Genomic DNA, 17,758 nt, shown 5'->3' with positions numbered 1-17,758 from the left:
TTCAGAGCCCTTTGTTTCGGTCTCAGCTCGGCCCCGATGGTTTTTACAGTAATAATGAGGAATGTAGCGAGGTGGCTGCATTCTTCAGGGATCAGGATATCTCTATACCTCAGAGCGTCGTCGAGAAGAAAATGTCTGGAGGACCTTCAATCAACGTTAGCCCTAGCAAAGTCCCTGGGCCTTTTAGTCAACTCCGAAAAGTCACATCTGACCCCGACACAGTCCATCGTGTATCTGGGGATTCAGATGGATTCAGTGGCTTTTTCGGACGTTTCCATCCCAGGAACGTCAGCAGCTAGGCTTAGAGAAAGTCTCAGCCTTCCTAGGGAGAGAGACTTGCTCGGCGATGGGAATGGATGAGTCTGCTGGGCACCATTTCCTCGCTGGAAAAGTTTGTCTCCTTGGGAAGACTGCACCTCAGGCCTCTTCAATTTTTCCTAGCGGAAGAATGGAAAGCCAAGGAGGACCTGAATGCGATCCAAAGGATCTCAAACCCAGTGAAAGACCACTTAAGATGGTGGCTCGACCCTCAGAAGTTGCAAGAGGGCTTATCCCTAAATCTTCTGAGCCCCGACCTAGTGTTGTTCTCAGACGCTTCCAATTTCCGGTTGGGGACAACACTAGGAGGGGAGGAAGTGTCAGGCTCCTGGAGAGGGGAACAGGTAGCCTGGCACATCAATGTGAAGGAACTGGCAGCGATCTTCCTGTCGCTGCAGTTTTTCGAAGGCAAAGTGTCAGGCAAGGTCATTCAAGTCAACTCGGACAGCACCACAGCCCTTGCATATCTGAAGAATCAGGGAGGAACTCACTCCCGAATCCCTTTTTTCTCCTAGCAAGGGAAGTTCTGCTATGGGCAGAACGTAAGGCAGATCAAGATCCTGACGAGATCGTGGCAGGGGTAACAGAACGTCAGGGTGGACCTTCTCAGTCGTTCGAAATCAAACTTCTGCCAACAGAGTGGGCCTTGCACCAGGAAGTCTGTCAGCAACTACGGAAACTGTGGGGACGTCCTCTAGTCGACCTGTTCGCTACGTGAGGACCGAAGAGGCTTCCTCTGTATTGCTCCCCGGTCCTGGATCCAGGAGCAATTGCGGTGGATGCGTTGCTCTGGAGCTGGACAGACCTAGATCTTTACGCCTTTCCCCCATTCAAGATCATGGGGGAAGTCATGAGGAAGTTCGCAGCTTCAGAAGGGACAAGGTTGACTCTGATCGCCCCGATGGGGGCCAGCAAGAGAGTGGTTCACAAGAGGTTCATGACTTTCCTTGTGGACTTCCCAAGAACGTTGCCCTGGAGGAGAGATCTGCTCAAACAGCCTCACTTCAAAAGGTATCACCAGAACCTCTCCGCTCTGGCTCTGACTGCGTTCAGACTTTCGAAAAGTTGGCCAGAGCGAGAGGTTTTTCGAAAGCAGCTGCGAGAGCAATCGCTAATGCTAGAAGAGCCTCTTCAAGAGCTGTCTACCAATCAAAGTGGGCCTCCTTCAGGGCATGGTGCAAAAAGGAAGGAATTTCCTCTTCCACGACCTCCTTTGTGAATCCAGATAGCAGATTTCTTGCTTTACTTAAGAAATGTGCAGAAATTGGCAGTCCCTCCCACATTAAGGGTTATAGGAGTATGTTGTCGGCCGTTTTCGACACAGAGACTGGACCTCTCTGACAACAAGGATCTCCACGATCTCTTAAGGTCGTTCGAAACCTCCAAGATTCCACAAGCAAGACCACCCTCATGGAATCTCGATGTGGTTCTTAAACATCTAATGTTAAGTCCTTTGAGCCTCTCCCACCCGAAGCTTCTCTACGGAACTTGACGAAGAAAGCGCTTTTCCTAACTTCTCTGGCGACGGCGAAGAGAGTTAGTGAAATCAAGCGTTCAGTAGCCTAGTGGGCTTCAAGGGGGACAACGCTGTCTGCTCGTTGAGCCCAACTTTCTTGGCTAAAAATGAGAACCCGTCTAATCCTTGGCCCAAGAGCTTTGAGATCAAAGGTATGTCGGGTCTCGTGGGTCAAGAACCAGAGAGAGCCCTGTGCCCTGTCAGGGCTCTCAAGTTCTATGTTCATAGAACTAAAGAGATAAGAGGTCCCTCAGTAATCTCTGGTGCTCGGTGAAAAGACCATATTTGCCGTTGTCGAAGATGCTGTGGCTTTCTTTTTGAGGGACGTATTAAAGAGGCTCATTCATCTTGCCAGAAGACTGATTTGAGCCTCTTAAAAGTGAAAGCTCACGAAGTCAGAGCCGTAGCTACTTCTCTTGCCTTCCAAGGAATATGTCTATCAAAGATATCCTTGATAGCACCTTTGGAGGAGCAATTCCGTATTCGCCTCACATTACCTCCGGGATGTGAGAAACGATTTACGAGAACTGTAGTTCTTTGGGGCCATACATTTCGGCAGACACAGTTTTGGGGGGCTGAAGGTAGCTCTCTCCCTATCCCTTAGCTTAGTTTAGGTTAGTTTTATTGTTGTGTTTTTGGTTGATGGTGAGATCTTCTGTGGAAATCTCCCATTCTTTAGTTTAACTGTCAGGGGTTTTTTGGTAGTTGGTCAGGTGGTGGTCGGTTGCTGTGTTACTCCCATATGTTTGGCTCGATGGTCTTGTCACGTTGAGGTCACGTCCCCATTGACAGAGCATCCAGAGTGCACCAGCACTACAGGTCTACACCTGGCTGGCAACTCTGATAAAAGCAGAAGCAGGCTTAAGTGACAGTAATCACAGAGTCTACTTTACTAACAGGTGAGGAACCAAGAAGTACATCATCTACTTAATTTAAGTTTCCTAAAAAATCCTATTCTGTCTCTTCCCACCATCCGAAGGTGGGATTCAGCTATATATATATCTGACAGGTAAGTTTCATGAACAAAATGTTATTGTTATAATACAATTAAGTTTGTTCATACTTACCTGGCAGATATATATAATTAGAGTGCCCACCCTCCTCCCCTCAGGAGACAAGGGTCATGGATAAAATATGAATAGAAAATGGGAATGGTTCCTGATATCCGCCTCCCAGCGGCGGGAATGGGTACTACCACCTGGCCTCCCACTATGTGTGCCGCGAGTTTTGAAATTCTGTCGGACGTCAGAAAATACAGCTATATATATATCTGCCAGGTAAGTATGAACAAACTTAATTGTATTATAACAATAACATATTTCTTGTACAGGATTAAAGCTTTTGACCATCAGCTGTGGTCTTGTTCACTAAAATTTAGTAAACAAGACCACAGCTGATGGTCAAAAGCTTTAATCCTGTACAAAAAATATATATTTTAAACTACAAGAGGATTTTACTTCATTGTGGATTGTATCCCCATTTACTTAGAGGTACGACATAGTACCTGGCTTCTGCATATATTTATATGTATTTATATATATATATATATATATATATAATATATTATATATATAATATATATATATATATAGAATGTTTTTTGTTAGGTTCTTTTTTTGCAACGAAGGAAATGAAAAAAACGAAGGTGCGAGGCGAAAAGTACTTTAATTTATACATAGCATCACGTTTTATATACTTCGTGATCAAGTTATTCATTATATATAATAATATATTATATATATATATATATATATATATATATATATTATATATATATATATATATAAACAAAAGTTACAGTCAACATGCGTAATCAGTCATTACGCGTAATGACTAAAACTTTTAGTCATTTCACGTAATGGCTGTGACCGTTAGCCGTTATGAGTAATGACTAAAATTTTTAGTCATTTCACGTAATGGCTGATATTTAGGGTCAGGCATTTCACGTCATGACTAAACTGAATTTTTAAGAATTTAGAAATAGCAATGTTTTTTTGTTCATTTTTTAAAATCAATCATTGTACACTTGACAAACAATATTCAAATTCAACAACTAACAAACAAATTCAGAAAAAATCTCACTTTCGAATTATTTTTACACAACACTTTCTTATTAAAATCAACTGTTAGAAGTCGAAGCATTTTCATTTCTATATTGTTTACTTGTTTTTGCAGTCCAAATAGCTATGACAACGGCTAGAGCATTTTATCTTGCTTTTGTAGCACTTGCAACGATTTCTTTCACAACGTCTGTTCCCGGCACAATTGCAACGAACAAAACCTTGGCCACCAGATTTCGATTCTTTTGTTACAGCTTGGCGTAAAGATACTTCCTGTGTACAATTTACATCACATTCTTTTAACAGCTTTTGAGGACAGAGATCAAACTGATTGTGTGGAAACCTTGCTTTCAACATTCCAGATTTTACACTAATTTTGTTCATGTCATTTTGATCTCTATCTACAATAACACCTAGAATATTACGAGGATCCCCACGCCCTCGATCAACAAGAGGTATTGGAATGGCGACATTATCTCCTGGCATTCCGGCGGCTAGTTCGAGACGACTTCGTTTCACCATTCGCTCAGCCTGTTGTTGAAGCTGATCTTTCAGTTCGTATCATGTCAATGCGTGAAGCGATGAGGTTTGCAGGATGTTCATCTTCAGTAAGAACAGGGCCATCTTCAATTGGGATTGGTACACCGCTAGGTAGTATTTGTTCATCAGCTGCTGCTGGCGTAACAACAGAAATGATTGGCACATCAGGCGCTGATGCACTGGAAGAAGGCAAGACTTCGTCAATTGTCACAGCAGGGAAAACTTCGTCATTTGTCACAGCAGGCAAGACTTCGTCATTTGTCACAGCAGCAGGATGTTCATCTTCAGTAAGAACAGGGTCATCTTCAATTGGGATTGGTACACCGCTAGGTAGTATTTGTTCATCAGCTGCTGCAGGCAAGACTTCGTCATTTGTCACAGCTTGTAAATCAATAGGCTGCTCGGCGTTGATGGCAGCGAGTAAGTCGTCTTCAGTTTGCATGCGCTGGATGATTTCTTGTGGTAATGAAGACGTAGCTAAACCCACTTTGGCATTACAACCAAACATTGCTGTGTATGGTGCCCTACCTATTCCAGAATGAAAGCTCGAGTTCTTTTGAAATTGCACAAACTTGATGCCAATGGACCAGTCATTGGTGTCGTTATCGCCCATCGAAGCCACCAACATATCCTTAATGTCTCCATTAGCACGCTCTACAGAGCCTTGACTCTGTGGGTGACGAGGTTTACCGTGTACCATGACAAGTCTCGGCCAGAAAAATTTCAATTCCGTAATTACTTCAGCCGTAAATTCAGTACCATTGTCACTTTGTAGGATGGAGGGTGCACCTATCAAAAGAAAAATATCCAACAAATTATGAGGAACTTCTGCAGCGCGCTTGGAAGTCAAAGCTCTGAGAATAACAAACTTAGTGAGGTGATCCTGGTACACCAATATCCACTTGAATGCATGCTGGGAAATTGATTGCATATCGATAAGATCAACTTGAGCCCGAGATGCAAATTCGTTTGTAATAATAGGACGAACTACGACTCCTTTCGTTCGTGGACGTTTATGTTTCTTTTGACATTCATAACAGTAGGATTTAAACAGCTCTATGGCGTCGCATGTAACCAATCTCTTTCACCATTCGGTCACGACCACCGTGGCCTGTTGCAATATGTGCGCGTTTGATAACATCATACGTATCTGGTTGTTACTCAGGGTTGCTTCTTCTTTTGATCAATTTCTCAACATCTCTGCATTGCAGTACTTCATACCTGAACAAAGAAATAATAAAAAACAATTATAGTAAAATAGTAATAGCAATTAAAGTAAAATTGTATTTTTTTCTTGTTTTTTTTCTTATATCAAAGGAGAAAGAAAATTAAATTACTTTTGAAGAAGGTAGTACTCCTGACGAGTTATTGCAGTCGTTTGTGCAGCAGCTGCTTTCATATTTTCAATAATTTGAAAGTATTGCTCTTTCGGTATGAAGATTTTTTTTTTATCACTTCATGCTTCTTGTAGAGTTCTGTTTCGAATTTATCTTTGAATGATATTTTGTCTAGATTTGTGTCTAGATTCTGAAAATTAAGCCGGAGTACAAAATTATATTATTTTAAAGTAAAACAACAGATAGTATACGATAAATATAAGTTATTATAGATTACGTTAATCTAAGTATGAAAAATTGATAGCAATTTAAATAAAACATTACAATAATATGGTAAAAACAGACAAAAGGGGGAGGGTTATTACCACTGTGTTGGAGAGGGCAGGTGGAGGTGGACTGAGGAGGGAGGTAAGGTAGAAAAAGATGAAAAGTCTGGAGTGAAGCCTTAAGTGTCTGAAGATTGAGACGAAGCATTGGAGGGAGTATTGAAGATAGTTAACTGATAAGAAGTACTTTGATTGTTTAGTTCCTGCCTAATGTGGTGTATAACTAGCGATTCGAGAATTTAAACATAATTTGAAGCATTACGCGTGTTGACTGAAACCTTGTCAGGCAACTAGTGTAATACAGAGCCCTTAATTTCAGCCATTACGTGAAATGACTAAAAATTTTAGCCATTACGCATAATGGCTAACGGTCTCAGCCATTACGTGAAATGACTAAAAGTTTTAGTCATTACGCGTAATGACTGATTACGCATGTTGACTGTAACATATGTTTATATATATAATATATATAGTATATATATATATATATATAATTAATTAAATAAACAAAATTATATTTATACACCACTGTAGTCGCAGGGGGTGCAGGGATGCATACCAAACGCCCCCCCCCCCCCCCACCCCCCCCCCCCCCCCCCCCATGAATAGTTGAAACCCGTAAACACTTAAAACTGCTACTATGTATTTTGTTAGTTGAAACCCAAGAAAAAACCACAAAAAAAACTGTTATATCTGTTTTTTTAATAGTTTTACTATAAAAAGTGCATTTTATGATGATTGATAAAAAAGCAGGAATTTGTGGATATTTCCCATAGAAAAATACATCAAATATGTGACTTTCCCACAAATAATGGGTAGATATGATCCATAGAAACTGTGCAAGTCCACAAATGTCAAGAATGCGAATTATAATCCTAAGTCCCCCCCCTTGAAAGATTTTTATATCTGCCATTGTCTAGGAACAAATCCATTTGGGCTCAGTCTGTAAAGGATTGTTGCATGGAAAGGAAAGGTTTTTGGTATCTCTCGGCATAAGGCTGCCAAACTTTTGAACTAGTAGTCAATATAATTGATTGAATGATTTCATAGAAATAGTATCAAAAGAGCGTAAATGGTGACAGAAATTGAGTTATATATGCTGAGTTCTTGCCTTTGTGTTTTCACTATAAGGAACATACACAGTTTCAATTGTAGTACACAAATATGAAAAATGGTAGTATTTGATACTTGGTACAAAGTTTGTTGGCAAGATGCAAAATGATGCATATAAACTTTCTCTTGTGACACAATCTGAAGTGATAAGGAATCACTTGTGTGTTTAATGATTCAGTAAATATCAATATGTAAAACTTTAATATGCCAAGATCATATATGTCAGATTTTAATTTTTTTGTCTCTAGAATCCTCTGTCTCCAATAACCAAAGTTGAGACTGTAAGTACAGTGGATGAAATGATCGCTGCTGGGTCTCTGGAAGGTACCATTACTATCTTCCAGCTTCCACGAGTACCTAGCAGACCAGCATCTACATCATCAGGTGATATGATTTGCATTTTATGAATTAGAAATATGTAGATATGTTAAAAAAGCTTATTAACCATTTTGAACAGAAATTCAGATAAGTAAAGCTTGTTAACACTTTTGAATATCTTAAGTTTGATGGGTCTTTGGTCTGACTGTTAAAGACTATTGACAAAAAATAAAAATAGAGGCAGTCCCCGGTTATCGGTGAGGGTTCTGTTCTCGGCAGGGTACCGATGAGCGAAAACCTCCATTAACCAAAACTGCAATTTATGGCGCCGATAACCGGTCAATGGCGCCTCTGTTAGGTATGTTATGGCACCATAACTCTATTATCGGCACCCTACAACTGAAACTTGGCCTGTTATGGCACCATAAATTGCCAATTTTGGGGGGCTTGACAAGTGCCATAAAACCGCATCGTCATTAACCGAGACCGCCGATAACAGGGGAACTGCCTGTAGTTCAAATTCTGTAATTTCCCCATTAGAAAGTGTCTCATTAACTACTGGTTTTCAAGTAATTTACAGTACAATACCTTACTTGAGAGCAAGAACCCATTGATGATGATCACATGAGATTTTTGCATGTTGCATGAGTATGTTTTGTTCAGTAAACAAAGCAACTATGGTGCTAACTATTTTTCTCATTACTGACGATATTTTAAAATTTGCATGAAAATATATGACTATTGTGTTATGTTGATTTTTGTTGGGGTTTTTGTAGAAGGAATTACATGTCTCACTGTATTCAAGATCTTGTTTCCTTTACTTGGAGAACGATAATTTCAGTCCAAAAAACTTAAGAAAGAACCACATCCTTGTGTAAGGTTTGAAATATATGTATTTTTTTTTTGCTTGTTTCAGATCCACGTGACTTTCGAGGCATGATTGTGCCTGAACCTGTCATAAAGCGTTTCACTGTTGGGAACTGTCACCGCTCAAGAATAACAAGTTTGACTTGGAGTCGTAATGGAATGTTACTTTTCTGTGGGGATGCCCAAGGGATAGTTTCTCAAATAGACATTAATTACCAAACAATGGAATGCACACCCAAGGAACTGCTGAAGGAGAGTAATACCATCATACAGCTGTCTTACACCAATAAGCTTCTGGCTATTGCCACTTTGGAACGAACAGTAATATATAATCTGAGTGACTGTTCATTACGACAGGTTGGCAAGAAACCGCGTAAGCAGGGAATGTTTGGATGTCTGTGGTCACCTCCAGCACCACTGGCTAATAGTGTGCTCTATGTTGCGAGACCTGGTATGAGAGTGTGGTCTTCCAATAATGAAGGTGAAGTTCAGCAGACTCACATCATCAAAGACCTACCAGATGATGGACAGATCCACTTGCTTGAACCATTCTCGGAGAAACCAAGAAAAGGAGAATATTATTCTTTTGGAATTCTTAGCGCCATTAAATCTTACTTGGTTGCATATAACCCACACTGGCTATTAATAGCAGATTTAGAACACTCTAAAATCTATAATTATTCAGGTCAGTTAGGCCGTATTACTGATATAGCCGTTTCAGAACGAGAGATATACGTTCTTGACGGGTCACGGCACATTACCTGCCTCAGCACAGAGCCTCCAGATATTGGAGAAAGGAAACCAATCATACCAGGTCCTAGTGCCTTTTTGGAGTCTGAGAATTTAAAGGAGCTCAAGTTTCGCTTAGTTTCACAGGGCTCTGATATTCTTGGTCAGATAGCTCGTCTCGGGAGTACAGTAGCAGCTAAAGTCACAGAACATGCAAAGCCCTCCATAGTGTCTGGGCAGAATATAACGAGTCTGTACCAAGATACTGAAGTTAAGCCAAGTGGGGAAAATCCTATGAGTAAATCATTCCATAAATCCCCAACATTCACCAATATATCTGATGGCAGAGAACACGGTCATCAAAGATCGTCTTCGTCGGGTCTCATTTCAGATCCACAGCAGAGGTCCTATTCTCCAGGTTTAATCCCTCCCAGGATGGTTCAGTCTGTTAGTAATTTCCTACCATCAATCCTTCCAACCCCATCCCTTGTGAAGACATTTGGATTAACACCACCTGTGGATAATGTAACAGTGCCTGTAAGTACATAGTACTGTTGCTGAGGTTTATTGTAAGGTTTTGAATATACACTATATTCAATCATTATATTTTTTTTTATTGCAATGGCATTGTGACAACTCATCCTCATATACTTCAAACTTGAAGGAGATTGGCAGCAGTTACCGCATTTTCTAGATCTTAACATTTTTCTGTAATGTATCTGGAGTTCACTCTATTTACATTATTTTAAGTTAATTTGTTCATATGTAGTTAACAGAGCCTTTTGGCAGCAAGATAATAACAATAGTAGTAGATTAAGCTGCCAACTGAGCTAACCACAGTTAGATAAAGCACACTTTCAGTTTATTAGATAAATTACTCCCCTCTTTAGATGGATTTGCACTACTTGATGTTTGTTGACTGCAGTTACATGTGATTTCCTAGCTATCTTTACATCCACAGAAATTGCATGAAATTAATTTCATTGATAAGCAATGCCTATATTACATTGCTTTCAAATAGGTTTATTAATCCTCACATTACTCATGGGAAGGTTGGTCCTTAACTAGTGGGTCCTGTTTATTTTATAACATTTATAAGTGTTGAGATCTGATGTCAGAAATTTTCAGATGATGTTTTGTTGTAGTTTACAATTTTTCAGTTCCTTTGTTTTTCTCTAGCGTATATGACTGTTATTAGGAGTATCCAAGAGCTAGTTTCTTTGGTAAATGATTGAATACAAATTATAGTTTTTTTGGTAAATGATTGAATACTACAATTATTTTTATCATGATGGGTAATAAATATCATTTGTTTTTATTACTATTTAATAATAGTCTTCTTCTTCCTAGCTTAAACCCATTTTTATATGGGGTCGCCATTACGAATGAGTCGTCTCCATCGATTTCTGTCTTGTGCCTCGTTCTCATTTATACCTTTCAATTCCATATCTTCCCTTACACAATCACGCCATCTCTTTCTTGGTCTTCCCTTCTCCCTTCTACCCCGCACTTCCATTTCCATCGTATGTCTTCCAACATGACGTTCCTCCCTTCGTAACAGGTGTCCATACCATCGAAGCCTTCCTTCCTGTATTTTCTTCGATATTTCAGCTACCTTTGTTGATCCTCTTATATACTCATTTCTAATCCTATCTTCCCTTGTTACTCCCGACATCCATCTCAACATTCTCATTTCTGCTACATCCATCTTCTTCTCCTCTGTTTTCCTCATACTTGCCGTTTCTGTTCCATATAACATTGCTGGTCTGACCACCGTCCTATGGAACTTTCCTTTCAATTTCAGAGGGACCTTCTTGTCACAGAGTACCCCTGATGCAGACCTCCAGTTATTCCATCCTGCCTGAATTCGGTGTCTCACCTCTTGGTCCATGCTTCCACTATCCTCCAATATGGACCCTAAGTACTTGAACTTCTGTACTTTCTTTATTTCTTCCCCACCCAATCTTATGCTACTTCCACCGTCCTCAGTAATACTAGAACACATATATTCGGTTTTTGATCTGCTTATTCTCATTCCTCTCTCCTCAAGTGCTGCTCTCCACCTCTCCAACCTCCCTCCAACTCCTCCTTCCCCTCTGAACACAACACAATGTCATCCGCGTATAATATGCACCATGGCACTGCTTCTCTAACATCCCTGGTCATTACATCCATCACGATGTTGAAGATGAATGGGCTAAGTGCTGACCCCTGGTGTAATCCAACTCCTATCTCAAATCATCCGTCTCACCAACACTACTCCTCACTCTAGTATACACATTCCTGTACATCTCCTGAATAACTCTGACATACTTTTCCGGCACCATCTTCTCCCTCAAACATCTCCATATTTCTTGCCTTGGCACTCTGTCATAGGCCTTTTCAAGGTCTATGAATACCAGATGCAGGTCTCGTTGTTTTTCTCTGAATTTCTCCATTAGCTGCCTTATGCAAAATATTCCATCCGTTGTGCCGCTTCCCTTCATAAATCCTAACTGTTCCTTCCCTATTCTAACTTCCTCTCTCAGCCTGCTATCTATGATTCTTTCCAAAATCTTCAACGTGTGAGACATTAGTTTTATACCTCTATAATTACTGCATTCCTGGACATCACCTTTACCTTTAAATATAGGTATCAATATGCTTTCCCGCCATTCTTCTGGTATCTTTTCCTGTTCGAATATTTTTACATCAGATCATACAAGATGTCTACCCCTTCCTCTCCTAAGGCTTTTCCAAACTTCGACTGGGATTAAGTCAGGTCCTGTTGCCTTCCCATTTCTCATTCTTTTTAAGGGCTCGTATCATTCATCCCTAGATATCCCCATTACCATTCCATGTTTACTTGTCCATCCTCTCTTACAAGTCTTTCATTTTCTTCATTTAGCAGTTGTTCGAAATACTCTTTCCATCTTTTCAGGATGTCTTCTTCCTTTTTTACGACAGTAACCATTCCTATCTTTCATTGCTTAATATGGGTGATGTCCGCTTTGTTCTTTTATTTCTTACTTTTGACAGTTTGCGCATCTTACTCAACCCTTCCTTGGTTTGGTTTCCAGTTCATTATAAACCTCTTCATATGCCCTTGCCTTAGCTTGAGCTACCACCCTTTTTACTTCTTTGTTTCTCTCTCTTAATCTCTCTCTGTCCTCCTGCAGCTGTGACTCTTCAAATCTCTTCTTTGCCTCCCTTTTACCTCTCACCACTTCCCCCACCTCTTCTTCCCACCACCAGCTCTCCTTTTCCTCCCATACTATTCCAGATGTTTCCCCTAGTATCTCCTTTCCATGTCTTCTAATCACTGATGCATTATGCCTCCACCATTCTCCCAACATCTTCAATTCCCAGATCAACCTCTCCCAGCACTCTTCTCCTGAACTCTCTCTTCTTATCATTATCCCTCCCTAAACAATTTTATACCACTTGATTTTCTTTACCCCATTCTTTTTCGTTTTCTTTTCTCTTTTCATCTTTAAATCCATACAAAGGAGCCTATGTTGGGGGGCCACGTGGTCACCTGGGATAACTTTACAATTCCTAACTTCCACCAGCCTTGATCTATTGTAAAGGAGGTAATCTATTTGTGTGCATCTACCGCCACTCCTGTATGTTATCAAGTGCTCCCTCTTCTTTTTGAAGAATGTGTTCACTATTGCCATATCAAAGGACACGGCAAAGTCTACTATACTCTCTCCTTCTGGGTTTCTCTCCCAATCCCATGTCCTCCATGCACACGTTCAATTACATCCTTTTCATTTCCGACATGTCCATTAAGTCTGCCCCACTACAGTCCTCTCCTGCTCTTCCAGTTCTTGCGTTACCTCACTCATTTCGTTCCAAAACGGCTCTTTTCTTCCTCTGTGCAGCCCACTTGTGGAGCATAAGCGCTAATGATGTTCATTGTTTCCCCTCCATAACATATCTTCACTCTCATAATGCGGTCATTCTTTCTACTCACTTCCGTCACTGCATTCTTCATTTCCCCCGACAACACTACTCCAACGCCATTCCTACCCTGCTCATTTGTATGCTGCATTAATGAAATTTATTGGTGTTTATTTCAGAAGAAACCACCACAGCAGCCAGAGTTTGAAGAAGTAGTTACCAGTGCCCAAATAGTGGCACAAGAGGGGAGTGACCTGGAACCATTAGTAATGCGGGACAAACCCAAGAAAAAAATAAGGAAAAAGCATGGTAGGCCTCCAAAGATATTACTTCTTTACATCTCTTGCTAGAGTTATAGTAGTATTTTAAGGAAAATGGATAATTTCATAATTTTGTGTATTTATCAGAAACTCATTGGAATTTTATTTTAAATTACAGTCAAACCTCAGTTTTCATTTAATTCTCATACGTTTCAGTTTTCTTAGACTTTTCTCTACAAAATTTTGTCTCGGTTATCGTATGTTTCCTTGGTTTTCGTACACTCGGAAACGCTCCAAACTTGTATCGAGCGCCCAAACAAAGCATACCATCTTCTGTCGTGACCCATTCTGCTTTTATGTTTTTTTGTTTTTGTTCTTTTTCATTTGAGTGCAACTGCTAAATAAGCCATCATGGGGACAAAGTAAGTTCCAAGTGCTAGCCCTTGTGTAAAAAAAACAGAAACACAATAGAATTTAAGAAAGAACTCATAGCAAAGTGTGGGAGGAAGATGCATGCTGATATCAGTGAGAAAATTACTACAACAAGCACTGCTGTTAGTGAATTTAAGGCTAGCAGAGGCTGGTATGAAAAATTCAGAAAATGAATGGGCATACATAATGTGCCTATTCAAGGATTAAAGATATATTTGCAAAGTAGAATGATGTAAGAAATTTTGTGGAGAATTATCATCCCAACAAAGAAGTTGTAATCCATGTCTCCAACATGTATAATGACAATGTCATGTTTCATTGTAGTTAAATTTTAAAGAAACACCAGAAAAAAAGTCTGGATAGTTTTGTTGTGTGACGGGTCCAGAAACTCTCAGGCTGGTCCTTGTGCCAGTAAAAAACAAAGAGAAGTAACCCCAGATAGGCCTTGATACCTGAAGTCCTTCCGTAGAGAGATTCCCCTTCCAAACAAGAACTTCTCCTCCCTCTCCCCTCCTCTTGATCTTCCATATGCTAACAAGTGTTTTCCATAAAGGTAAGAGTGATATTAAATGTTCATTTATTCATTTCATTAGTCATTTATATTTATTTCACATTGTTTTCTGTCTGTAAAACTGTTTACTCCTTATAGAATGTATTTTTTAAAAATATTTTTGGGAGTCTGGAATGCATTAATTGTATTTACATTATCCCTTATGGGAATTATTGTTTTGGTTTTCGTGGGGGGTTCTCAAACGTATTATGTACAAAAACCGAGGTTCCCTTGTATACGTATAATACTTTTTATACTGTGATTGAGAATTTTTGTACATTCAACTTTCCTGTCAGATATATACTTAGCTATTAGACTCCGTTGTCCCCGACAGAAATTCAAATTTTGCGGCACACGCTACAGGTAGGTTAGGTGATCTACCCTCCCGCCGCTGGGTGGCGGGACTAGGAACCATTCCCGTTTTCTAATCAGATTTTCTCTGTCGCTGGTTCCAACAACTCTTGTTGTTGGTTCCTTCTGATTTGGATTTCGTTTTTTGCTTGCTGTGGATCTTTTGGCTGTCTTTTGGTGACGTATTGGATCGTTGGCTTGGCATACGCTTTATTAACTTTTTATGTTTCTCTAATGCGTCAGTCGTTAGTACTGTTGTTAGAATATGTGAAATGAATGTGTGATGTTAGACTACTGAAGGGTTTGGTAGATCCTCGCACTGTAGACTACAGTAATTTAATTTTTGTTTTTCATAAGGAACTACCGCTCTTTTGTAAAACGGTCTTTTATACGTATTGTATGCAGTTACTGAATGACAGTCATTATTACGAAACATTCGAGATGATGAAAATCCTTATGAGAATCTTCTTTGTTGAAGTTTGTTGTGTAGTTCTATAGATCACTTACTGTTTTGTCTATTAATAATCCCTGTTCTGAATGTGAGATTTTGAATGAGGAAGAGGTTACTTTCTTCTTTTTTGAGAAAGTTAGAGAAGAACAGTTAGGAAAGCTTCGTCTAGTAACTCCAGAATTCTCGTACTAATGAGCTGGTTGAGGAGGCTTTAGAACCTAACCCTAATGTAGTTGTTGCAACCTCTCCTCCATTTTCAGCCCCTTCTCCCTTCTTCGAACCTGCGTATTTGTCTTCGAGATGAAGCGCCTCAGCAGAGTGGTTGGTTGGTCCCGTGGCTGAATAACCACTGGTTCCATGCAATGTATAAGTACCATTCTAACTATCTCACGAAGTGAGCTTGATTTGTACTTTTCTGGCATGAAACAAGATTCGCAAGATGGAATTGCATTTGCTTGCAATGGAAGGTAAGAGTGCTGTGGGAAGTTTTTTGTGCAGTGTTCCCAGTGTAGTGGAGGGGGCGTCTGATTGGCTCCGCAACGCTCCCAGGTCTAGACCTCTTCCAAACTCCCAGGCCCGGGGAGGAGGAATGTCGAAAAACATAAGGAGGTTGTGGAGAATCCCCACCGGTCAGGCGTCCCTTCGGCAGGCTCTGTTGTCTCGACCCAGACTGCCATGGATCGCCACAGAAAAGGCATCCTGAGGAAGTGCTTTTCTTCTTCCGAGTCGGCGCCAGCCTGGCTCGCGGTCAGCCGCAAGGCGCCAGCCAGCCGCAAGGCGCCAGCCAGCCGCAAGGCGCCAGCCAGCCGCAAGGCGTCAGCCAGCCGCGAGGCTCCAGCAGCCGCAAGGCGCCAGCCAGGCGCGCAGCGCTGCCCACCCGCGAGGCTCCAGCCAGGCGCTCGTCTCAGGAGTCGCCTTTTTTGATAGGAAGATTGCCTTTCCCCCGAAGGAGACCAAGAGAAGTCCACTAAGCGGGTCCTTCTGGACCTCCAGGAGCAACTTTCTACGTTGATGGGCACTCTGGTTAAGGACCCTCCTCGCAAGAAGGACATCGCGCTTCCGACCAAGAGCTCTGAGCTCCCCCCTCGCAAGAGACGTGCCTTCAGGACAGAAGCCCTTCACCGAGAAGTTCCAGGCGCCTCTCCCCTGTTAGGCGCTCTTCTCCAGTTAGCCGCTTCTCTTCTAACAAGCGGGCGCCTCTTGACAGGCGCTCCTCTCCTAGCAGGCGCTTTTGCGCCTACCAGGCGCTCTTCTCAAGCAGGCGCCTTACTCCTGGTGGGCACCCTTCTTCGGAGAAACGCCTCTTCTACGTTCAGGACTGCGCTGCCGAGTGGAGACCTTCGGGTCCTACCTGCCTTAAGCCCAATCATTGAGGAGGGATCCTGCCTCTTAACACTCAAGCGAAACCTCGGTCCAAGATGAGCTAAACGAGAATCTCCGATAATTTTTACCTCGAAATTCGAGAACACCGCCAAATGCTCGAATTCCTGGATTAGGTTCGGTCATGTAAGCAGGTTGGCCCCATTGACAAGATCCTAGAAGTTCTGTCATGTAAGTGGATAAGCCTCCATTGACAAGATCCAAAAGGCTTGTCACGTAAGTGGGCTAGTCCCCATTGACAAAGATCCTATGAGGTTCTGTCGCGTAAGCGGGTAAGCCCCCATTGACAAGATCCAGAAGAACTCTCAGTCATAGGTCACCACCTCGCTGAGGCTCTACAGGCAGAGCAGACTCATAGACAATGTCCATGAAGTCTTCTGCCCAATAAGATATGAAGCTTGAACTGTCGTCTTCAGTACTCTATTCACAATTGAAGCTTTCCTTCGGGAAAGACTTCTCCTTCATTCTCTTGACTAGAGAACGAAGGCGGTCGATCTCTAATCCTTACTCTCATTCCTCGTAGGGAAAAGAATGTAGGATGGAGGTAGTTGTACAGAAACCTACAAAAATACTATGTATTTTACCTTCGCGACATGATTCTGTTAAGCAGTTGAATTGTCCGGGTGTAGGCGCATACCGTAGTTAGCTCTACGGATGGCAACCGAGACAACGAGTATCCTAATTGAACTGCTAATCGGGGCTCCCTGCAACCTCCCACGAGTTACCAGTTTCGATTTTAGATACTTATGGTATTGTCACGACAACACCAACTCAGCTTTTGTATTTACTGAAATCCGTTTCGCTTAAATATAATTGCTCGAGCGTATTTTTATGCTCGATGGTTCTAGCTGAACGCATTTCCTTTGTGGAATGGATTACATGGCAACTCAGGATGATGAGTCGGTGAGAGCTAACGGTGTATGAGTCTGCTGTCTCTGCGAGAACAGCTCAGTACCAGCTGGCTCTCCGTGATGCACGGTCGGTTGCTTCTCTCTCCCCTGCAATGATTGGCTGCCAAACCATATCTCTGCCCAACAATCACAGACTTAGGTCTCTGATTAACGGGGATTCTCGCATACATGAATGACCATCTACTGCTGTGATGCTCGGTTTCATCGCCTTCGACATTGTGAGAAATTTTCAACAGAGATATTTCTTGGACTCTTTCTTTTTTCTGTTTACTGCACGGTAGCAGAAGTCTGTACTAGTCTACCGCTGGATCGCACTGCGATAATCGATAATGCGGAATGTTTTTTCTTCAGACATCGGAGTTTGTCTTCAAAATATCTCGTATTCGTAGGTGTGTAATGGTTCATTGTTCACCC

General features: G+C 41.4%; 1 protein-coding gene across 1 annotated transcript in view; it reads left to right on the top strand.

Annotated features, from left to right (window-relative positions):
- Positions 1–17,758, top strand: part of LOC135195537 (tectonin beta-propeller repeat-containing protein 2-like) — a gene marked incomplete in the record, with an annotated part of 77,636 nt that overhangs the window by 13,183 nt on the left and 46,695 nt on the right. The window contains 3 exon segments of the mRNA XM_064221788.1: positions 7,459–7,594; positions 8,445–9,661; positions 13,189–13,318. Of these exon segments, the coding sequence (XP_064077858.1) occupies positions 7,459–7,594; positions 8,445–9,661; positions 13,189–13,318 (1,483 nt within the window).

Source organism: Macrobrachium nipponense, chromosome 16 (assembly GCF_015104395.2).
Source record: "Macrobrachium nipponense isolate FS-2020 chromosome 16, ASM1510439v2, whole genome shotgun sequence".
NCBI lineage: Eukaryota > Metazoa > Arthropoda > Malacostraca > Decapoda > Palaemonidae > Macrobrachium > Macrobrachium nipponense.
The sequence above is the reverse complement of the archived record's forward strand: the minus strand, read 5'-3'. Positions and strand labels throughout refer to the sequence as shown.